General features: G+C 41.2%; 1 protein-coding gene across 1 annotated transcript; it reads left to right on the top strand.

The window, feature by feature from the left end:
* The first annotated feature begins 13914 nt into the window (after positions 1–13914).
* On the top strand, positions 13915–14116 carry LOC118901313 (thymosin beta-10-like). The gene has a single exon (XM_036864504.1). It carries the CDS (start codon positions 13915–13917, stop codon positions 14041–14043), a length of 129 nt encoding a protein of 42 aa, XP_036720399.1. The 3' UTR covers positions 14044–14116.
* Positions 14117–25513: the final 11397 nt, after the last annotated feature.

Raw genomic sequence — 25513 nt, 5'->3', positions numbered from 1 at the left:
TCATTTTGGTTCTCCTTTGCTTTTATCTGGAAAATGGATCAAAGTATTTAGTTGCGTACGAACACCTTGTAAGCATTCTCTCAAAAGTGTTAGTCCTCATGACTGAGGAATGCACATGAATTCACCAATTCCTTCATTAAATAGAGAAGACTCCTCCTTTGTGTAAGGGATCATTGTTAGCAGGCATTTTAAGAGATCCAAAGTTGAATCAGTGGGTGTCCCTGCCCTCAATGTTTTTACAGTTTCATATATTGGGCAGACCAGACATGGATATAAATAACTACAGTATGAGCTAAAAAACAGAAAATGTCCTAGGAGAGGTACCAAAAATGTGTTCAGAGAAGGGAGAAATTATTTTGGGGATTAGGATCAGGGAGTCACTTCCTGCGTGTCTTTGTTGACATTTTTAACTTTCTGATCAAAAATTATTATTTACTACAATCAAGTTGCAACATCATTAGGCTTTTCAATCAGACACAGCTCCTGCTTAGTTTAAGTGGAAACTATCAGTGCAACTGAAGGTCACAGTTCATTCTAACAGTCATTTTTTATCAGATGTTTAAAACTTCTGGAATGTTCTAGAGGAAAATTGCTCACCTTTAGTGACAACAGACTGACTTTCTTCCAAGCACTGACAGAACCAGTTTTTAGCACATTATACTGTGGGAGCATAACGCATACGTATACCTTATACATAAGGTATATATTTTATAAAAAAGGAACAAAATTGGGTGAAAGGACACCAACGTCATATTCATTAAGCTATGAAACAATATTTCCTTCAGGACTGAACTACCTCAGACGTCAGGCTGAGCTCTCCATTATCTTTTAGCTGTACTCTCCATAGCACATGAGCATCCTAGTACTATTTGTGGTAAATACTAGGTATTATAATAGCAGCCCACACGTATTAAGCATTTATGTGCCAGGCACTACCGAACTGGGCTGCCAAGATTACTGCCACTCTGCCACCATCAGGAGGCTGCCTGTTAAACCAGAAAGACTTGGCAGAACTGCCAGAACCACACCCCTCCTGCTACAAACCACCAGCAAAGTGTATGCTTCGCATCCTGATTCTCCTTCATTACCACATTTCTGAGTTCACACCTTGCATGAATGCGTCAGATTGGTACATTCCAAATCACACCTGCAAGTCTAGCTGCTAGGAAATGTGATTTTCAGCTTTCCAGCCTCTGCAGTAAGGCACATTAGAGAGAAGTTGGGTTTGAAGCTGAATGAGCCAAGCCACAGCATTCACCATATCTTTTCCTTCAAATCTCCAACAAGTATGTTGGCAGAAAAAGGTTTTATATGTTATATCCTCTTTGGTGTGTTTCAATTTTTATAGGGTAAACCAGAAGGCCTTGTCCTTCATTAATTCCCCTAAATTCCCCTCTCAGTTTCCACCAGCAACACCACTATAGTCCAAGCTGCCACCATTTCTTGCCTGGAAAACTTCAGCTGACTTAAGACCAGTTCCCAGGAAATCACTCTTGCTTTCCTGAAAGCCATTGTCCACTCTTCAGCCAGAGCAATTTTTTAAAACCCATATCTGATCACTGCTCTTAGGATAAAGACAAAACTGCATACATGGTTTTCAAGGTCCGGTGTGGTCTGGTGTCCACCAACTTCATCTTGTGCCATGTCACGCATCCCACTCACCCCTTTCTCTCACACTGACCTGCTTCCAGGCCTTTGTGCTTTCCTGACACAGGATATTAGGCTTGGAATGTGCTGTTCCCTTCTCTTCATTTAGTTTACATTTCATTGTCATCTCTTCCTCAGGGAAGTCCTCCTTGACTTTCACAATTAGGTCAAATTGTTCTATCTTACGCTCTTGTTAGAACTGAATTGTGTGTGTGTGTGTTTGTGTTAGCACTTATCACAGCTGTAATTACATTTACTTTTGTGATTTTTCTGATTAATTTCTGTGTCTTAACCGGATTATAGATTCCACAAGGTGAGGACCATGTATGTTTTTAATCTCCCAGTGCCTGTCTCAATACCTAGCAGCCTTAGGCCTTCAAATCCTTGTTGAATAAATAAAGGGAATCCCAAAGAAATGAACTTTAATGACAGTAGTCGGGTAGGGGTGAGGGGTGTGGGCACCATCACAGGCCCAGGAGGCAGAAACCGCTCAATTGCCCAGATCACACAGATGATCTTATAGCTACTTGACATCAGAAAGATGCTGTCCCCTTAAGTTAGCGTTTTGCCAAGATCGTAAGTTGACTAATTTTATGTTACCTTCTTCTCCCTTATGATATATTTCCCTATTCCTTAGAATGCCCACATCAACTCCACCAAACACATCAAATGAAACTTTAGAGGAGGGCTTAGTTTGGCTGCTTCCACCCTGCCATAGCCCAATTCCCAAAGACCTTTCCCTATTTATAGAAATGAACACTAGGAAACCTCAATGGGTGTATATTTTTACCTTTTCTTAGAGTGGGTTTTTCACCTTTGTGTTAACCTCTTCATTTCTCCACAGTGTTGTTAGGACTTGTATCATGTGGCTTTCACCAAAGACAGTGCCCTGTTCACTGATCCTTGTTACTTACGCACGATTCTCTATCGATCCGCAGCAACTAGGAATATCACACTCCGAGGAAATTAGCACTTCAGGGAAGAAACTGTAACTGTCTTGTGCTGTCTCTTATAGACTGTTAATTTAATGAACTGAATTCCTGAAACTGAAAATTAAGTTGTCTGAAGAGTATGTACTTAGAATAAAGCATATCAATACCTAGAGTCCATGTTTTTCCTCCAAGTGAGTGTGATTTGCTGGGACTATGAAATGGAGGACAAGAGAGGAAGAAAGTCAGATTCTGAAAGAATTTGCTCTACATCATTATCTCTTGCAAAAACAAAAGTAATAGAAGCTAAAGAAAGGGAATTAAATTGCCTATAATCCTACCTACAAATAATAACCCCAGCTTATAGTATTATTATTGAACGATTCCTTCTAGTATTTTTTCATGCAGTTGTAATTTTGGGGTAAATACAAACTTAAATTGTATTTCTGATTTGAAACATATAATAATATGTTTTCCTAATTGCTGCTTCGTAATTATCAACAGAATATTATTAATTCATTAAAATGATTATTGTGAAAACTACGAAAACCCCTGAGAAATATGTATGATATCAATTAAACTTGGGCCATAACAGAAAGAGCTAAATTTTGAATGAATACAGAGAGCTAGATTTATATACTGCCCTTTCCATTAAGTATTTTTTCATCTTGGGCAAGTAATTTAACCTTTCTAAATTTTTGCTTCTTCATTTTTAAAGTGAAGTTCATAATACCTGCCTCATAGCTATTATAGAGATTGAAAGTAATAATGTGTCAGCTGAAATAGGTCCCCAAGGAAAGGAAGATATTTATAAAAATTTACTTCTGAGTAATTTCCCTTTTAATAAACTTCTCCTCCCCAAAGAGATCTAATTTGATCTCTATTTTATTCATGTTGCAATGAAACATCTATCTTCCTCCTAGTTCCCTTTCAGGGAAATTCCTTTAATCCAGTAGAGTTACTGGATTAAAGGATGTGACATAGCTATGGCTCTGAAAATTGCCTTCTCAAGCCTCATGCCAGTTGACGCTGCTGTAGCAACGTTGGAACCTGTCCCCTTCACCCTGTCTCCGCCCACACTGGAGTCACATTTCTAAGGGAAATGTAGAATAATGATATACTGAACAAATAAGAACCAGAAAACCTGCTTGTTTGTCCTGTAAGTGGAACCACGTATTCATTGATTAGGATGGTACCTGGGCAACCTCTTCCCAACTAAGAGTAAACTGAAAATCATAATACATCCACGTGCTCATCCACATGCAGACGGAGCCTAAGCTCTAGGAGGCTGAACCGTCTTCACTGGATTGTCCATTTGTGTCTAGCTGCTAAGGCTGGAGTGTGTTTGAAGCACAAGTAGCTGTTACTTTAAGGAGCCTGGAACCAGGGCATTCCTGATCCTACACTCCCCTCAGGGTGGGAAGCAGATCAATAAGACCTTGATTTTAAACCGTCTGTCCCGATTGCTCCCAGAGGCTCAAACTCTGATGTTGGACATTTGCCTTTACTAGTGACAGCTTTAAGTATGAATAGGCATGTGTCCCAATTCTGGCAAATGAGACATGAAAGTAACCATCCTGGGGGCTTTGGAATAACTTATATCCCAAATAACGTGAACTGCGAATAACTTTGGTTATAAAATGATCCACGTAACACCAGCATTGTGTTGTGGCATTTCAAGTGACTTAAGAAGTCTTATATTATATTTAGTTGGGTGCCCATCTTATATTCTGTTCTGGGTTATAAACTCTTTTTCTTATTCTTCTCGAATGTCTTCCCCTCACACAACACAGTGCTCTGCACATAAAAGACATTTCATCAGTTGTTCATTGAAAAAAATGCATAAATACATTTTCCTCAAAACTATGATCTCAATTCACTTGTCAGGATAGTATAATTATATTCCTTTTGTCTGCTAGGATACTTTGGCTGCAAGTATGAGAAACCCAATTAAATCTCACTTAAACAAGGGGATATATTATCTCACACAAGAAGTCTGCAGATACAGTGACTTCAGTGTTGGTTCATTCAGTAGCTCAAACATGTCAGCAACAGACCCAGGCTCTTTCTGTCTTTCTGCGCCTCCAAGTTCACTGTGAGGGTTTCCTTCTCAGGCTGGATGTGATACAGATGGAACAGTTACCAATATCCTGTCTAGAAACAGAAAAGATTATCCCTTCCTGGAGTCATATTCTGTAAGTAAGGAAGCCTCTCCTGTAAGCCCCCCAGCCAGGTGACCTTCATGTTTCTTTGACCAGAGTTGGGGCACATGCCCATTCACACTTAAAGCACTCACTGGCCAAGGCAAATTTCTGCCGTGACTGATTTATACCACAAGTTCATACCTGAAAAACAAAACAAAAATCGAGTTCAATTAGCAAATGTGGTGGACTATTTTACATTTCACCCAATATCCACTTTTCTCCTAAGGGGGGATTTATACTCAGCCTTGGCTGTATGACTTACTTTGTCCAATAAAATGTCAGTAGAGGCTTTAAGGGCCAGTCCTTGCTTTGCTATGCTAACATCCCCTCTACCATAGTCACCAGCAGTATTCCAGTCAGAGGCTGCTCCATCTGCCTGGGTCCCAGGGTGAGAATGATGAAGATGCAGGAGTACTGACCCCAGTGAGTTGAAATGCACTCTTAGCACAAATGAGAAAAAAAACTTTTGTTGTTACAATACAGAGATTTTGGAATTGTTTGTTACTATGGCATATCTTAACCCATTCCAACTGATACAGCAAGGAAAAAATGGGAAATAGGTTTTGAGAATGCAACCAAGAGTGTTGCTGGGACTTCCCTGGTGGCGCAGTGGTTAAGAATCCGCCTGCCAATGCAGGGGACGCGGGTTGGATCCCTGATCTGGGACAATCCTACCTGCCGTGGAGCACCTAAGCCCGTGGGCCACAGCTACTGAGCCTGCGCTCTAGAGCCCATGAGCCACAACTACTGAGCCCGTGTGCCACAACTACTGAAGCTCGCATGCCTAGCGCCTGTGCTCTGCAACAAGAGAAGCCACTGCAATGAGGCGCCTGTACACCACAACAAAGAGTAGCCCCTGCTCGCTGCAACTAGAGAAAGACCACATGCAGCCACGAAGACCCAATGCAGCCAAAAATAAATAAATAAATAAATAAATAAATTTATTTAAAAAAAAAAAAGAGTGTTGCTATGAGTGGGAATGAGTGTCCCTTCATCCATACATAGAAAGTAAAATCTGTATGACCATAGAGGTGAGTGACATGACGCACCTGACCTCACTGTGTCGAAGCAGTCCCTCCTGCCCTAACTCAGAGCAGCTCCCTTTCCAACTCTGCAATCAGCATTCATGGCATCACTGCCCTTTCCTTCACCAGAGTGCACAGCATTTGCTCTGAATCGTCCCTTTTCTTGCCAATCTCTTCCCATTTACTATCAATTTTTCATACAAGGTGCCTCCCAGGAATGTTGCTTCTTCTTCATAAGCCCAGCCACCTCTCAAGGATAACACCTCAACCCCTGTACAAGTGTCCATTCTGGTCTTCCTGCTTCCACTCAAATCTCCTGGGCTCAGAAGTGCTGGCGTGCTCTTCTTCATCCTTAATTTTTATCACACAATTCTACTGCTTGAGAAATAGCACTCCAAGGCCCTTATTATCTGACTTACCCACTGCAAACTCATAGCTCATTACTTTTAAAAAGATATTCTGTGGCAGGTCCCTGTAAGGCTGTATTGTTTACCATACCTAATGCTAAGTTTTGATGGAAATCCATCGACATGGTATCATACTCATCCTTGCCTTCTTAACAGAAAATAATGACCATAATTTCACCATTAACCTTTCACTTATGATTTGGGGTCACTATTTCTTACCTTAATTATTAAAGGGGTACAATGATGACCTCAAGCATTATTGAGATGTGTAAATTATCTGCCCTGATACAAACTGACTCGATGGTTTTTGAGTACTTATGTACTAAAAAATATTAATAAAACAGTAATAACAAGGATTTATTGGCTTTGATCATGTTCTAGACACCATTCTAAAGGCTTCATCCTCATTTAATCCTAAGAGTCCTGTGGGATAGGGGCCATTATCATCTCCATTGTAGAGATGAGAAACTGAGGTGGCAAAGGTCAGGGAATACACAAATTTTCAAAGCAGCACTATTCATCATAGCACCAAAGTGGAAAAAACCCAAATGTCCTTCAACCGATGAATGGATAAACAAAATTTGGAATATCTATACAATTGAATATTATTTAACCATAAAATGGAATGATGTACTGATAGTATGCTACGACATGGATGAAACTTGAAGAAATCTTATGCTAAGTGAAAGAAGCCATTCACAAAAGACCATATACTGTATGATTCCATTTATATGAAATGTCCAGAATAGATGAATTCATAGTGACAGAATGCAGATTTGTGATTGTCAGGGGCTAAGGGGACAGGAGAATGGGTATTTACTAATGAATATGGAGATTTACTTTGGAGTAATGGAAACGTTTTAGAACTGTTACAGAACCTGGACTTGGGTCCACTCACCCGACGCACAGCAAAGCCAATCTACTGACACCGGGTTTGGTGAAGGGAAGTACAGCACTTATTGCAGAGTCAAGCAAGGAGAACAGGCAGCCAATGCTCAAAAGACCTGAGCTCCCTGATGGCTTTCAGGGAAGGGTTTTTAAAGGCAGTGTGAGGGAGGGGGCCACAGGTATGTGAACTGATTGGTATCAAGGTGAAGTTTCAAGCATCATCAATCTTCTGGTTTCAGTCGGTCTGGGGTCTACGTGCTTGCAGTCAGCAGTTTTCATATGGTAGGGGTCTGGTTTCTGAAAAACAACTTTGGAATGTGTGTCAGATTTTGTTATCTATATCTTTCAGGGAACTGGGAGTTAGGTGATGCTGCTACGTGGCTGACTTACAGTCTAAATTGTTACCAGTTTCCTGGGCCAACAGCTCTTCTTTGTTTCTACATGTTCACAATTCCTAATCATTAACTCTTGAGCCAGCCTTTTGAGTCACAGGGGAAGCCTGGGAAACTAAATAAAAAGCCTTTTACTTCAAGAGACAAGGACACAGGGGCTTGTATACAGTTTCCGAACAAGATAGAGGTGGTGGTTGCACAACACTGGGAATATTCTAGATGCCACTAAATCTCTCACTTTAAAATGGGTAATTTTATGTTATGTGAATTTCACCTCAACAAATTATGTAACTTTTAAAAAGTCAAGGGAGGGGCTTCCCTGGTGGCGCAGTGGTTGAGAATCTGCCTGCTAATGCAGGGGACACGGGTTCGCGCCCTGGTCTGGGAAGATCCCACATGCTGCGGAGCAACTGGGCCCGTGAGCCACAACTACTGAGCCTGCGCGTCTGGAGCCTGTGCTCCGCAACAAGAGAGGCCACGATAGTGAGAGGCCCGCGCACCGCGATGAAGAGTGGGCCCCGCTTGCCGCAACTAGAGAAAGCCCTAGCAGAGAAACGAAGACCCAACGTAGCAATCAATCAATCAATAAATAAATCTTTAAAAAAAAACAAAAAACAAAAAACAAAAAAAAAAAACAAATTCTGGTGATTCTGATTGAGAGGCACTACTAATGCAGCAAATAAACTCTGCTGCCTTTTTAGAGTTTCTCAGCACTTTAACCTGTTAGAATCAGCTGAGTAGTTTTTAAAACTCCCATCTTCCCCTTCCCAACTGAATCAGAACCCACAGAAGTTTTCATTTATAAAAACTGCCCAGGATTTGAATGGGCAGCCAGCGTTGAGAACTGCTGGTAGGGCACCCATGCTTTTAACCCAAAATATTGAGCTCTGTTTTAAAACCAAAAGACACACCTAAACAACAGCAACCAAAAAAATTTTAATAGCTAAAGCTTAAAGCCATCTGAAGGTACAAAGAGGATTATGACGGAGGAAGGGGAACAGTGAAATCAGTGGGCACCTGATGGGGGAGTCAGTAGAAGTCAAGTGGTAACTACTAATAGATTAAAAGACAAAAAAAAAAAAAAAAAGAGCAAAAGAGGGAAACAGGACAAGATATACTGATTTCACAATTAGGCTTTAATCAACCTCTGGAAATAATATGTGATTATTGTTTTTAAACAAAAACCTTGTTTAAATTCCTTTTTAAAATGAGGAATCATATGGTATTTATGAGTGATGTAATGTCATGGAATGACTGTAGGCTTTAGAGCCACAAAGACCCTGGGTTTAAATCAGTGCTTCTCCACCTGGTGCAAGACACCATTTTTGTTCCCTGAGGACGCTGGATGATGTCCAGAGACACTGTGGTTGTCACAGCTGGGATTGGGGGAGTGCTACTGGCATCTGCTGAGCAGAGCCCAGGGATGCTGCTAAACGTCCTTCAATGCACAGACAGCCCCCACAACAGAGAGTTATTTGGTCCACAACATCAGTAGTGCTGAGGTTGAGAAACCCTGGTTTAAACGTTAGTTGCATCATCAACTAAATACAGGCCCTTGAGCTTAACCCCTCTGAACCGCACTCAGTCTTCCCATATGAAAAATGGGGAGAATAAAAACTATGGCACAGAATTAATATCTAAAACACTTAAAAAGTGTTCACTATGTGCCCAAGATATAGAAGTTGAAGTTCAGAGAAGTTGGTGACCAGCTCAACTTTTCCACCTAATGAGTGGCTGGGCAGGATTAGGATCTGGTCCAAATACGATCCCTTACATCAAGGGACTTCCAAACCTCCAGTTTGGGGAGTGTAGGGCTCGCTCAGCCATTCATTGGACAGGTCCCATAGCCTCCTTCCTAAGAACTGATCAGAATAATGTACACCGATTGGCAACAATCTGCTCATCTGGATAAAGATGAGGTGCCAAAAAAAAGGGGTAGCAAGGAGCCAAGAATGTAATAGAACGGATGTGATGGCCAAATATCTCCAGGGGGTTGTAATGCATTGCAATCAGCGGATAATAGTCTTACTGGATGTAAATGGATAAACAATCTAACATTACTTTTCCAGGAACAAAACTCTGATTCTGCTTTCCAGAATCATAGAGTCCCAACACCATACCCTTACTGTTGCCAAAACATATAGCTAAAGTGCTCTGGCTGGAAGCTTCTTACTCAAATGGGTTTCTTTAACAGAAAATGACAGCTCCATTAATATAAACACTGAAGGTCCAGTCTTTTTTTGTGTGGACATATATTTCCATTGCTTTTCTGTCTTCAAACATACAATGCTTCTTTCTTTTCTTTTCTTTTCTTTTTTTTTCTTTTTTTGGCCATGCTGTGCGGCATGCAAGATCTTAGATCCCTGACCAGGGATCAAACCCGTGCCCGCTACAATGGAAGCACGGAGTCTTAACCACTGGACCACCAGGGAAGTCCCTACAGCGCTTATTTCTAATCTTGAGAAAGATTTCATGAGCATAAGGTATAAAATTCTAATTTAGGCATCAGGTACTGCTCTAACTCTGGACAAACTGCCCAGTTTCCCTGGGTCCAGATTTACAGGCAGTAACATTCTCAGTTGTTAATAATAATAATAGTTAATTATTGCATGGATATTATGTCCTATGTGCTTGACATATACTATTATTCCCATATTACGGTTGGGAAAACTGAGGCTCAGAGAGGTCTAATGACTTGCCCAATGTCACAGAGATAGAAAGTGACAAAATGAGCATTTGGAACTGGGGCTCTCTGAACCTCAAGCCTGAAATGGTTCTGCTACACACCAGCAGTGACAACTGTGATGCAAGTACAGTGAACTACCGTGGCAGCTTCAACAAAGAAAAGGAAATTCCAGAAGCAGAATTAACAATACAATCTTTAGGATTGTATTTTGACTACTTTGCAAAAGGCAAAGAGTGGTTAGTAAGAGGAGCAGGGAATTTGGGGTCAATCTAGACTTGAATCCCATGGTCAAGTTACATAGTCTCACAGCACTATATTGTTAACCTTTATAACGTTATCAAAATTATAATTACATATTTTTGTATAATGATTTGATCTATCTCCCCTACACACTCCAAGATATTTGAGGGCCAGAGTTTTTGCTAACCTTTTTATCCCCAGGACCTAGTACAGAGCTTGACACATAGTAAGTGCTAAATAAACGTTGATTAAATGAATAGATGGATAGAGGGAGGAAGAAAGGAAGAGAAGGAAGGAAGGAGGAGGGAGGTCACTGTTTGATTTTAAGCAAGTCCCTTAATCTTTCTCCCCCCACCCCCACAGTATCTTTATAATGGAAAAGTTTATAAATGCCCAAATATCCTCATTGAGTTGTTGTTATATGATGTGGGGCCTAGTTATTATCTGTCTTCCTGTACCATGCAGTCTTATATTTTGACAGTGAGGAGACAGTCTCAGTACACCCAACGCTGTCACTCACTGTTTGCTGGGTGTGATTTCTCTCCTTGACCAGAGTTTAAGAACTGATGGGTGGGGATATATCCTGTAAGATGCTTGAATCCCTTGGCACAGTGCTAAACTCGAGGGAGGTACTCAGCAATAGTTACTGCACCATAGTAAACTAAGTGCTCCTGGGGGGTTGCACATGTTTCACAGGCAAAGGGTGACTGAGATGTTTGGGGAATGGGAGAGTGGGCGTTTAGAAAGAGAATTACGTTCCTTCAGGTATTTTAAAAGCCAAACTACCCTCTACAGACTTGTTGTTTTTGCCTGTGTAACTGCTCACAAGCAGTATTTGAGCGTTCCCATTTCTCTGCACCCAGTAGCTGACCTGACTTTCTGAGAGTCGTTTGCATAATATTGTTTAGGGGATGATTATAGTTGTCAATAACTTTATGGAAGCTTCATACTTATTCCCCCAGGTTTCACAATCCCAGGGTTAAAAATGGGTGACAAGGCAGTCGAGAAACAGGATTTCTCTGACTCTCCCACAATCCACAATTGTTTCATCTTCGACACCTCTCAAAGTTCCTCCTCACGAACTCTGGGATGTTCTGAATGTATTCATTGCAAAGCTTCTTAGTTACCCATGGTGCCACCATTTTCTTCTCTCTTTCTCTGTCTCATGTCACCACTGGGGCCACCAGCACCCATTTCCTACCTGTGTCATAGCTGTTGCTAAGAATTTGTCACATGTGTCTTGCACTGGCAATATCGCACAGATGTTTTAGTGAAATAACTTCTTCTTCAGATTTTTATCAATATAGCTTGTTATTAAAATTTCAAATCCCGAAGAACAAATAATGAACAATGAAAGCCTTTCACTGCTTCCTTATAAGGTTTTATGTACCAACATTTACCTATATACATACATAACCCTACTAAATTCTATTTTCCACATAGCCCAGTCTCTGAATAATATTAGATTCAAAGAAAGTAGTTCATCCACAAAATATTAATGAAGAAGCATTTCTAATCCTTGTACCCATCTCTTGAAAACCCTAAAAATGCCCCAGTTCAAACCCGTACTATACTTTTCAAGCTGGGATCTCTGATATGCTAAATCACAAAACTTTGTCAAGCCCCAATTTGTGCATATTTTTCTCCTTTCTTTTCTCTTTAACCTCCAGTTCTTTATTTTGTACACTAGCTTGATTTTTCACTAAATCCTTCCTACTTTCAGGCAGATCTCTTTATACTCTTCTGATTTAGCATCTAAGAGAAGGGTAAGGAAGGAAAAGACTCAGTTTAGTGTATGTAAGGAGAATAAAGGAGAAAGGAAAGACAGGAATAATCATATATAAATAAATCTTATTCTGTCTACCTCTCACACATTTTAATTTTTGCATTTTTTTACATACGGGTTCATTCTACATGTACTAAACAGTAACTGGGGTTTTTTATACTTAATGTTAATATATAGCTACTGTGTTCATTATCTATTGCTGCATAACATATTATCCCCCAACTTAAAGCAACAAACATTTATTATCTCACAGTTTCTGTGGATGACTTTCAGATGCAACTTACCTAGGCAACTCTGGCTCAAAGTCTCTCATGAGGCTGCGTCAAACTATTGGCTGAGGCTGTGGTCTCATCTGAATGCCTGACCTGGAGTGAGGTGGGAATCTTCTTTTAAGCTCATTCATGTGGTTTTTGGCAGACCTCAGTCCTTTGCCACATGGACCTCTCAGCAAGGTCGCCTCAGGACATGGCAGTCAGCTTTCCCAAGGGTGAGTGATCTAAGAGAGAATGAGCGAGAGTGTGCACAAGACAGAAACCAAATCCTTTTTATAACCTAATCTCAGAAGTGATATCTCATCAATTCTGTTGTATTCTGTTAATTAGGAGAGAGTCAGTAAATCCAGCCAAACTCAAGGAGAAGGCATTACACAGGGGCATTAACACTAGTAAGCAGAGATCATTGGGGGGAGGCCATCAGACACTGCCTACCTTATTCTTTTTAATTTTAGCACAGTATTCCAAAGTTTGGACCAACTGTAAACTTTTAAACTATCAGCCATATTTCTTGTTTATTTTCTTTAATTTTCTTTTCACTTCTCACCTTTTATTTGATTGGTTCTACTTTTTTTTCTCCGGTGTTTAGAACTTATGCATGGTATTTGCCTTGCCTAATTGACATTTTAGTCAGGATCTGTATTCTGCTGCCTACCCAACCCTGAGGACAAGATGAGACTCTGCATGCTTTTACTGCTCACCTATGTCTTCATTTTCTTAAAATCATTTGAAGTCTTAGGTCTAGATCTGTGCTGTCTGATATGGTCACACTAGACACACGGAGCTATTGAACACTTAAAATGTGGTTGGTCTGAGTTGAGGTGTGCTTTAAGTATAAAATACATGCTGGATTTCAAAGACTTAGTATGAAGAAAAATAAATATATTATTAATAATTTTAGAGTCATTATATTTTGATTATGTTACTGATTCTCATGTGGAATCAGCATTGAGAACAACAGATGGCTTTAAAATACACAACAGAAGAGGAAATGAGAACCTCTTATCAATAGCAAACATGTCTATATTGTCCAAACCAGAGCAAGAGTGAATACGTATTTACCTTTTAAAAACAGGTCTAAAAAAAAAAAAAAAACTAAAACACGATAGATCCATAGACATGTTGGTTGGTTGGTTAGAGCTTGTTTGTGCTCAGGAATAGAAGATATAAGAAGTCTGCAACAGCTTTTTAAAATGATTTAACATTACGAAGAGTGGCCCCCACTTGCCGCAGCTAGAGAAAGCCCTCGCACGGAAACGAAGACCCAACACAGCCATAAAATTAAAAAATAAATAAATAAAATAAGCAAATATGGTTAAGAAAAATATATTTTTAAAAAATGATTTAACATTAAATTCTAGTCTCTTGCTGCAGCAACGTGGGTAGGAGCACTGGGACTGTGGGCTTGGAGCAGAACTTCTGGGATTGCTTTAAGAAAATGGCAGATAAGCAGGACCTGGAGGAAATCACCAGCTTCAATAAGGCCAAGCTGAAGAAGACGGAGGCACAGGAGAAGAACACCCTGCTGACCAAAGAAACCATCAAGCAGGAGAAGCAAGCGGAGTGAAATTTTCTAAGAACCTGGAGGATCCTCCACTCCCATCGTCTTGGAGACCCTAGCTGTGACATGGAGGAAGCGCCACCTGCAAGATGCACATGAGTGACAAGCTGCACTGTGAACCCAGGCACTCTTTGCTGATGCCACCAGCCCATGGGTCTCTGAGGGGACCCTCCAATTGGACTGCCAAATTCTCCGGTTTGCCCTGGAATACTATAGAAAATTATTTGTATGATTAATGAAAATAAAACACACCTCGTGGCATGGCAAAACAAAAACAAAAGCAAAAAAACAAACCAAAAAAACTCATTAAATTCTAACCCATAGCAAAGATGAGCTCACAGAAACCTGGCCCCTTCTGACTTTTTTTTTTTTTTTTTTTTAAACTTTTATAGCTACTTTATTTATTTATTTATTTATTATTTTTGGCTGTGTTGGGTCTTCGGTTCGTGCGAGGGCTTTCTCTAGTTGCGGCAAGCGGGGGCCACTCTTCATCGCGGTGCAGGGACCGCTCTTCATTGCGGTGCGCGGGCCTTTCACTATTGCGGCCCCTCCCGTTGCAGGGCACAGGCTCCAGACGTGCAGGCTCAGTAGTTGTGGCTCACGGGCCCAGCTGCTCCGTGGCATGTGGGATCTTCCCAGACCAGGGCTCGAACCCGTGTCCCCTGCATTAGCAGGCAGATTCTCAACCACTGCGCCACCAGGGAAACCCCCTTCTGACTTTTATAACCATGACTTTGGTCACAAGATTTCAAACCTTGAAGAAGATTGTTTTTTAGGAAGATGTCTCCTCCTCTCTGTCCATTCAATCGAAGCTGCTAGAAGAGAGAGGACGCTTGAGGTGAAAGGTTTTATAGCTTGAAGACCAAGTGTTAATAAAGCCTAACACAAACCCAGTACTCAGAACATGCTTAGACAAACAAAAAAAATTTAGACTCTAATTTTCAAGTGCTTGTAATTTTTTTGGAGGGAGGGGTCGGTGAAGAGGAGTTCTATAGTAACTGTAATCATCAAAGAGGGTTTAATAAAGATCACTTGTTTATGTGCTAAGAGTTTGCGCAAACTAACTAACACCGCTTAGAGATGACAGAAGTGCTGGAAATCAGCCCTCAGTACTACAATGAGCTAGAAACTCAACCACCTACAGGACTGGGACAAATAATATACTGGTAATGACAAATGACATACTGGTAATGAAATGTGTTGACAAAGAAAATCACACAATGTAAAAGTTATGAGTTAAGTTTTATTTGGGGACTTTACTGAGGACTATAGCCTGAGAGACAGCCTCTCAGATAGCTCAGAGGAACTCCAAGAGGTAAAGGGAGGAGCCAGGAGATATATGAACCTTTTTGTTGGGAAAAAACATGTAGTCAAGCATCAAAAGAGTATTGCTAATCACAAAGAACAGAGATAGCTGAAGTTAATGATTTTAGTGCTTTTCTATGTATGGGAAGATGCAACAATCTGGGGTCACTTGAAATTTTTCCATAGATATTCATCTTAAATACCTAAGGGCCAGTATATCCAAAGCACAGAAAGTTTGCTGTTTTTCTCCATCCTGAATTTCCCTCAGAGGGCACCGTCAGTGGGCAACTGCAGTGGCTGATCGCTTGATCCTTGTAGAACTGGAATGGCAGGTAACATTTTTTTTTCTTTACAAATTCAACAACAGTTAATTAAACCTTGTAGTATTGATCACTGTGTTTTAAAAATTGCATTCACTAAAGGCCTTTCTACTTGACCATTTTCCCTAAATTCCAATAGCCACTTTCCAGTTTACTGCAAATACATGAGTAGGACTGTGTTTTGCAGCTTAGCATTGAAACCATGCCCCATAGTTAACAGAAGCTGATAACTAATAGAAATGCTTGAACTTGTCTTACAGAATAACAGATAAAGGAACAGCTTGTTAAAGCCCCTTTGCTTATAAACTGCCTCATTATTAAGTTCGCTTTAATTTTTTTTTTTTCTTTCGTTCTTTTCCTCTCTTTAATTGCATACCTTACCAGCTTCACGCAGCCCAGGGGTTTTACAGGAACTTGGAGTCTGCTCCTGCCCAGTGCAGGCTGGCTGGGGGCTGGTTGGGACCACCGACCTTAAACCTGGGCCTGTGCAGATGTCCAGTGAATGGCCTTTTGATGTCAGAGGGCCGGAAAACTCCACTCTCAGATCATGCTAAGCACCTCCATTCTGAATATGCAGAAGCATGTAACCCAGATGCATATGCACAGAACATCAGTTACCTCACCTTTTAACCTGCCTCCAATCACCTTTCCCCAGCCTAAGACCACCTGCTTATCCCTAAAATATCCCAATCCTCTGCCTTCAGGGAGGCGGATCTGAGACTTGTTCTCCTGTCTCCTCACTTGGCTGCCTTGTGAATAAACTCTTTCTGGGCTGGAAACCTCAGCGTCTCAGCATTTGGCTTGCTGTGCATTGGGCAAACGAACCTGGTTCAGTAACAAGTCTATGCTATTTTGCTATAGCAGTCCAAGCAGACTAAGACAATGATCAATAGTTATATCTGAGATTACAGGTGATTTTTGTTATCTATTTATTCTTTTCCAAATTTTTTGCAATCTTATGAATTACTTTTTAATTTTTATAAAGCATAATTACTCATTAATATGTGACCACATCCCCATTGTAAAAGTCAAACAATACAGAAATCAGAGAAACATAAAAACTATCGTTTAACATATTCTCTCACCAATCCGCCTTCCCCAAGTTTGGTTTCTCAAAGATAAGCACCAATAAAAGTTTATAAATATATGTAACTTTCCAGGTATTTTATTCTGCATTTACAAACATGCATACATATGTAAGGAAATACACATATACAGAGTTTTTTTTTTAATTATTGCTTACAAACAGACTTAGGGGAGCTGTATACTCCCAGTTCAGTGTCTTGTTTGACCCACACAATGATTTAAAAGGTTGCATAGTTATACAAGTCGTGCTCTTCTACAACATAAAGAACTTGGTACCTATTGCCATACACCTGCCTGGCCCTTAAAATTTTTGACACCTGCTTGGCCTCCCTAGGCCTCCTAGGTTGTCTTTGTCACCCTGGATCTCTTTAACATACTGTTCTGTAAAGTGCTTTTTTAAAAAATCAAAACACCAAATAATAAATACGTTAGCATGACAATATGTCTAGACCCACCTAATTCTTTTCTACGTAGTGTTCCATAGTATGCTTTACTTTTATAATCAAAATTTTGAAAAGTGCATATTATTTTATTTTAAAGGAGTTTAGATGCACATTTTCAATTTGATTCACGTTTCCTGAATATGTTCCTGTCTGCTTGTGAGCTATGAAGCCTTTAGTCTCTGTTTAATTTTTCATCAAAGATGGTTCGTGAAAAGGTGCATTGCTGAACTGGAAGGCATTCTTATACTGAACACTTTATCAATAAAGACTCCTGTTTGCACAGTGGAAAAGCAATATTATTATTTAGAAACTCCCTTGAGGAAACGTGCTTTTCACACACAGAATGGATTATTTGTCTAAATGTCAAAGGACTCTTCTTAATTTTTGTGAATATCCTTCATGCCCAGGAAACGGCAGTAGGTTGGATATTTTTTGACTCATAATTGCCTCTATCACCCTAGATATAGCTTAAATATTTGATTACGCTCAGTTCCATACATTTCTGTATACTGTCTTATGATGCAACCATTTCATGCCTCCTTAGTTTAAGTATTTAAGCCTTGCATCCCTCAAATATGGTAACTTCCTGGAAAAAAGGTTTCTTTTATCTATATGCAGACAAAATAAAACCCAGCCACCCACCTGGCTCTGTCTCATCAGGGAATTGCAGACTGAGTCTAGCAGTTGAGAGTAACTAGAATCTGAATAACTAGAATCTTGCTGGCATCTCTCAAATGTCATTAGAGAGGATCCGACACATAGCCTATGTTAACATTTCTCCAATGCTCTTTCCCTAGTCCTCTGCATCCCCTACCCTTCTCAAAAATCTGCCCGAAAACCTCTCTCCCTATAGCTCACTCTAGTCTCTCCCTTTTAAAAGCCAGTTCCCATCCTTGCTTCTTTGTTCTTCCCAACAGATTACCTCCAATCCATAGTTCTAGACCCTGGAGTAGAGGCAGAGGCGGAAGGGAACGATCCCACCAGACAACACCAAAAGTGACCTAGCAGGAGGGAGGAAGACATGAGGGATGGGACAAGATCTAAATATTTTTGCTTAATAAAGTTTTATATTTGTTAAATATACCTACTGTGACTGTATTTTTCAGGTGAACAATTTATATCTAACGATCTAGAACTGGGAAGCATAGTGAAGCTGGGATTATTTTGGAAAATCAAGAGAGAAGTGTTTTGCAGTTTGTTGGTTTGTTTCTTGAGAAGAGGAAGAAAGTCACATACACTGAGCACAAGCTACTGTGGGATGCCGCTTTTGTTTAGGGGCATGTTATGTTGTTTAGCTAGCACAATACCCTGAAAGGGATGTATTATTGTCTCCATTTCACACGCGAGGAATGTAATGGGCGCTTTTGGTATATCCGTCCCTCTCCTAAGGAGCGCTGCGTTCTCTAGGAATTGTCCCGTCGAATTCCCCCATCCACAAAGGTAACTTCTTCTCTGGCTGCCACTGATTGGGCCAGAGGTGTGAGTATATGGCATGAGGCAGGCCAATCAGATATTCTCTCGCAGAAGTTTGGAATCAGGACTCAGAGAGAGCGGTGGCTGGAGCTGTAACTGGTCAAACAATTCATGCACTCTGAGAGTGGATCCTAGTGTCTGGAGAATCTTTGGGATGAGTGGTATGAAAATTCACATTCAGGGCTCCCCTGGTGGCACAGTGGTTAGGAATCTGCCTGCCAGTGCAGGAGACATGGGGTCCAGTCCTGGTCCAGGAAGATCCCACATGCTGCAGAGCAACTAAGCCTGTGCGCCATGACTACTGAGCCTGCGCTCTAGAGCCCGCGAGCCACAACTACTGAGCCCTGCGTGCCACAACTACTGAAGCCCGTGCGCCTAGAGCCTGTGCTCTGCAACAAGAGAAGCCACCGCAGTGAGAAGCCTGTGCACCACAATGAAGAGTAGCCTCTGCTCGCCGCAACTAGAGAAATCCCGCATGCAGCAATGAAGACCCAATGCAGCCAAAAATAAATAAATTAATTAATTAATTTTTAAAAAAAGAAAATTCACATTCAGCTGTGGAAACTATGAGAAAGTTAATGCCTCTGCTTAGAAAAAGGCTGAGAGATGGAGGATTCTGTTAGGGCTGGGATGGGGTGGGGAAGGGGAGACTCCAGAGCAAACTGGATAATGGATTTGGGGTGAGGCGGAAGAGAAGAACCCTTGATTAGCGGGCTGCGGGGAAGTTCTGGGAGCAGAGGGGGGATCTGAAAAATCTGCCGGGCAGTGTGCAGGGTAACCCCTGCTCTGGCCTTCCTATGACCTCCTCAGTGAAATGGGGTGAGGGTCTCATGTTTTCAGAGAGCAGGCTGTTCCTGGAGCAGCGCTGAGCCCTGTGTCACCGCTGGTGTGGGACAGGAGCAGCACTGGACATGGGACGGCTGGCTTTTGGGCTAAAGCAGTGAATGCAGGGGCTGTGGGAGGTCCATGTGGAGGACCAGCAGGTAAGCTGGGCCGTGCAGAGAGAAGAAAGCCGGCATGAAGAGAGAAATAAAGGTGAGCGACAGAGTAAGAGTCTTGTTTTGTAGGTGGTGGTGGTGTTTTGTTATTCCCAGGTCCTGGTTCTACTTCTTTGCAGAAGCCCAGATTCTTTCCTGGCCTTGCTTTCTGGGAGACATTCTTGTATACTTATTATAAATTCTCTTTTTTAGTTAGCTCAGCTCAAAGTTGGGTACTATTACTTGTGACCAAAAACCTTACTAAGTGCAAGGAATCTGTGGTTCCTAGAGATTAAGTAAATTGAGAAAATTTCTGTGGCTTCTTAGTGGTAGGAGTTGGGGTACAAGCCTGTCTCCTTGTGCTCTTTTCCTCACACTCTGCTCAGTCACAATGGCCACATTGCTATTCCACAAACACATCAATCTCACCCCCATCTTAGTGGGCTCTGTTTGCCCTGCTCAGAACAGGCTCAAAGGCCACTCCCTTGTCTCATCCAGGTCTCAATTCAAATGTCACTCAGAGATACCTACCCTGACAACCTCATCTAAAATAGGTACTCTCGGGGCTTCCCTGGTGGCGCCGTGGTTAAGAATCCGCCTGCCAATGCAGGGGACACGGGTTCGATCCCTGGTCTGGGAAGATCCCACATGCTGCAGACCAACTAAGCCTGTGCACCACACTACTGAGCCTGCGCTCTAGAGCCTGCGAGCCACAACTACTGAAGCCCGCACACCTAGAGCCCGTGCTCCGCAACAAGAGAAGCCACTGCAGTGAGAAGCCCGCGCACCGCAACGGAGAGTAGCCCCCGCTCACCGCAACTAGAGAAAGCCCACATGCAGCAACGAAGACCCAACTCAGCCAAAAATAAATAAATAAATAAAATATATTTAAAAATTAAAAATTAAAAAATAATAAAATAAAATAGGCACTCTCTAACCTCTTTCTCTGCTTTTTTTTTCAGTTTTACTGAAATATAACTGACATATAGCGCTGTATAAGGTTAAGGTGTACAGCATAATGACTTGACTTACATATATGTAAATATATTGTGAAATGATGACCACAACAAGCTTAGTTAACAGCCATCATCTCATATAGATACCAAGAAAAAGGAAACAGTTTTTTTCCTTGCGATGAGAACTTTTAGGATCTACTCTCTTACCAACTTTTAAGTACACCATACGGCAGTGCTAACTATAGTCACCATGTTGTACATTACATCCCTAGTACTTATTTACCTTATAACTGGGGGTTTGCACCTTTTGACTATCTTCACCCAATTTCTCCATCCTCGCCTCTGGCAACCACCAATGTATTCTCTGTCTCTATGAGTTTGGTTTTTTTAGATCCCACATATAAGTGAGATCATACAGTATTTGGCTTTCTCTGTCTGACTTGTTTCACTCAGCATAATGCCTTCCATGTCTATCCATGTTTTTGCAAATGTCAGAATTTCCCTCTTTTTTTTATGGCTGAATAATATTTATATAATATATATATAATATATATATACATATCACATTTTCTTTATCCATTCATCTGTCAATAGACACTTAAGGTTGTTTCCGTGTCTTCACTATTGTAAATGATGCTGCAGTGAACGTGGGATGCAGATATTTCTTCAAGTTAGTGATTTCATTTCTTGCAGATAAATACCCAGAAGTGGAATTGCTGGAACATATGGTAGTTCTATTTCTAAATTTTTGAGGACCTTCCATACTCTTATCCATAGTGGCTGCACCAATTTACATTCTCACCAACAGTGTACAAGGGTTGCCTTTTCTCCACATCCTCACCAGCATTTGTTATCTCTTGTCTTTTTGATGATAGCCATTCTAACAGGCATAAGGTGATATTTCATTGTGGTTTTAATTTGCATTTCCCTGATGATAAGTGATATTGAGCACCTTTTCATGTACCTGTTGGCCATTTGTGTATCTTCTTTGGAAAACTGCCTATTCAGTTTCTTTGTCCATGTTTAACTGGATTATCATTATTATTACTATATATTTTTGCTATTGAGGTATATGAATTCTTTATATATTTTGGATGTCAACCTTTTATCAGATATATGATTTGCAAATATTTTTTCCATTCCCTATGTTGTCTTTTCATTTTGTCCATCATTCCTTTCACTGTGCACAAGTTTTTTAGTTCGGTGTAGGTTCTATACACTGACAATACATTAGTTTATTTAAAGTGGATTAGACAAATTTACTTTTTCTCCCTTCCTCTCTCCAATGCTCCCTGCTTCATTCACGTCTTTTTTCTTAGATTGATGAAACCTGGCCCTCGTCCTCAGCCTCTCTCCTCGCATGGTAGAAAGAAGCTATTATTATTATTAGTTTTAGTAACTTACCACTACCTGGATTTATGTTACATATTTATTTGTGTACTTGTTTCTCTACCACCACCCCCAATTCCCCCACCAGAATATAAGCTCCCGGAGGGCTGGGTTCAACCCTTGTTCACTGCTGTATTTTCAGCACACTGACCAGAACTGTATTTGACATATAGAAGGCACTCAACAAATACTCATTTAATTAATCAATCCATTAAACCCTGACCTGTTTCCGACTTCCATGCTGTTTTCATGGTCTCTAAGTACCTGATGCAATTCTAGAAACACTCAGAAAAACCCGACTGGATTAAGGATGGAAATAATGTCTGAAGGACATCTGTGGAGCTTGGCTGATTAGCATGCAGGGAAGAGGGATGTCTGCTAGCTGCTCAGTACACTGAGGGGAGGGAGGAAGCTGGAACAGCATGCTCCAGCCCAACCTCTATAAGAACAGAACTGAAAGCTGGTAAATTCATTTCTACTTGTTTTCCCTTAGTTAGTGCTTCTGGCCTGGGGAAACAAAGCTTCAGCGACAGTAAAAATGCTTTTGTTCCTGTGGTACCACATGTTAAATCACAAATGACATCTACTTTGTTCTTGGGTTAATGCTACTTCCTGGGTCTGTTCTGTAAGGTTGTTCCCTGTCCCCAGTTGGCCTGAGACAGGGTCTGGCTTGCTGAGGGTCCCCTGTCCCTATAACTATACAAGAGGAAAGCTGCTGGAGACTGACTTGGGATGTCTAAACACCATCAGGAAGGACCAGCTGAGGAAGGAGGCAGGAGAAATGGGACATATTCTAATCCAAGCCTCCCTAGACACTTCCAGTGTATCATTTTGAAACCACATTATCAAACACAGGGTCACTTTGCTTATGGCTTTCAGATTCTGCCCCCAACACATATACCAATGTTGATGAGGCTCCTAACCAGTTACCACAACACGTGTGTTTAATCTGTTGCTTTTACCGATGGACTAATGAAAGGATGCAAGTAGCCGGAGAGGTCATACCAATCCACAACCAGTACTGGAAAAATAAAATTGAAAAAATGAATACGAATATTAGCATGTACCTATATGTAACTCTTTCATCTTAACTTCTTCACTTTCAGAGCACTTAATTTTAATAAGAAACTCACCAGGGTTAAATGGCTGATCTGGGTTATTTGGCGAATTAGCGGCAAGGCCAGGACTCAAATTCAGAACTCTTGACTCCAAGATAAGGGTTCTCCCTGCTGCAACTGCCTCTCTATCTTTGCATTCAAAGAATGGCTTGCTGTAAAAATTATTTTTCATGACAATGTCATACTGCTAAATAAGCAGAGTCTTTAAGGGCCACACATTCAGAGAAAGCTAGAGATAAATCAGCAGCTTTTAAAAAAACAGATAGTTTTAATTTGGTAAATGACAACAGGAAGCCAGACATTTACCCAATTTTGGATGATCACCTGGTTTCTAATGAGAGCCAAGCCTGAGGCAATGAGAAGATGCAGAGACTGATTTACAGCAAGCCATGGCCACTGCCCAGGGAGGCAGGGCCTGGAGTGTTCCTACCAGCTGTGTGCGGTCAAGGTCACCGAGTGGTTCAGTCCCACAAATGACAAAGACCACTTTGCTCCTTGACTGACTCCTACCGAAATTAAAAACCTGGCAGTTGAAATGGCCGAGCACCAGACACCTGACAGAAAATGAAGTGTTGAGTTCAGTAACTCTCTGCCTAATTCCAGCAATTTTGAAGATGTTAATAATTAATTCCAGTTCTCCCTCCTTTCCACCACTCACTCATAATGGACAAAGGAGAGTCAATGTTTGCTTGAACTACCCAGATAATTGCTTAATTCTTTCCACTTGCCTGGGCATGTTCTGAAAGCACACATATCAATTATCACCAGGAAGTAGTGGCTTTCCCCCTTACCTCTTTGTTTTGTTTATCATTTTTTAAGAGTGTAATGTAACCAAAGGGCTAGCCCAGTGCCCAAAGGCTGAGACGTGTAAAAAGATGGGGTGGCAGAAGGAGAAAGGCCCTGACTGTGTACAGAGAACTACAGGTGGAGGAAAGGGCTTACAGGAGAGAAGGACAGCTGGAAGAAATGTCTTTAAACTTCAGTTTAAAGATCGTACAGATTTTGACCCAACAATTCTACTTCTGAGAATTTATCCTTATATTTGCTGGGGTCTAATCTGGAAAAGAGAAACCCCTCTGAGTATTTACAGCAGGGGCTCCCCAGAGCTCAGCACCATCAAGGAGCCCCTCCAGCTCCTTAAGGTTGACGGGACCTAGGTGAGAGGTAGCATTATCAGGCCACAGGCTAGGGTCACCTAACAGAAGCAGGACCTCGATGGACCTGTTGCAGCAGTGGGACCACTGAGGAGAGACATAACCACAGGGGGCCATGAGCTTCCCTCTCCTTCCAACTCTAGTCTCCCAGTTCCGCCTCCCACTGGACAAATCCATCAGGAAACGCGCTAACACAGGAGCCTGAGAAGCTCAGCTTGCAGGGGTCCGCCCACTCCCATGATGCAGAGCAGAACCCAGGGAGGGCAGGAAGTGCGTCTGAGGGCTCGCACGTGGCCCAGAAAAGCAACCTAGAGTGAGATAATGGGTACCAAATGCTGGCAAATGGGTAGACGAAGTCATAGATGCTTCCACCCAGTCATAAAGAGTAAGTTTGGATTTAAGAGAAATGAGATCATCAGAAGCATTCCAGGAAAAGAAGTCCTGGAAAATGTAACCAAAATATAGATAGAATAAAAGCTAACGTTAGGATAAATAAAAATAGACCACACATATTTAAATGATAAGAGAAAGAGGGAAATAAACCTAGCTGAAGTAAGGAAAGCATGCCAAGACACACTAAACATTACAGCTTATTTTCTCACAAATGAGCTGGGCCTTATTTATGAGTAGGGTGTCAAAATAATTTCTTGTGATATGAGATGGGATGGAGGCAGTGACAAAGAATCATAGAAAGTATACCATTTATCTTAGGGAATTAAGAGGTACAAATTATAATACTAGGTAGAAAATAAATATGATACAAGGGTGAAATGTACAGTATAGGGAATGTAGCCAACATTTTATAGCTATAAATGGAGTATAATCTATAAAACTTTTGAATCACTGCTGTACACCTGAAACTAATATAATATTGTAAATCAAATATTCCTCAATAAAAAATTAAAATAAAATAAAATGAACACCACACACACATGAAATTATCCTATGTATCTTGAGGTCCTAACACATGTCCAGGTACTTGTTCAGTGTCTTGAGATCCTGATAGATGATAGGGTATGAAGGATGAAACAGTAACACAAGTGTCACAGTGAAACTGTGGTATAGATCTTTAGGGGCATGACAAAATAGATTAAAACTCAACAGGTAGGGACTTCCCTGGTGGCGCAGTGGTTAGAATCCGCCTGCCAATGCAGGGGACATGGGTTCGAGCCCTGGTCTGGGAAGATCCCACATGCCGTGGAGCAACTAAACCCGTGAGCCACAACTACTGAGCCTGCGCTCTAGAGCCCACGAG

The sequence above is a fragment of the Balaenoptera musculus genome, chromosome 9 (assembly GCF_009873245.2).
Source record: "Balaenoptera musculus isolate JJ_BM4_2016_0621 chromosome 9, mBalMus1.pri.v3, whole genome shotgun sequence".
Classification (NCBI taxonomy): Eukaryota; Metazoa; Chordata; class Mammalia; order Artiodactyla; family Balaenopteridae; genus Balaenoptera; species Balaenoptera musculus.
Note: the sequence above shows the minus strand (reverse complement) of the source record. Positions and strands in the feature narration are given on the sequence as shown.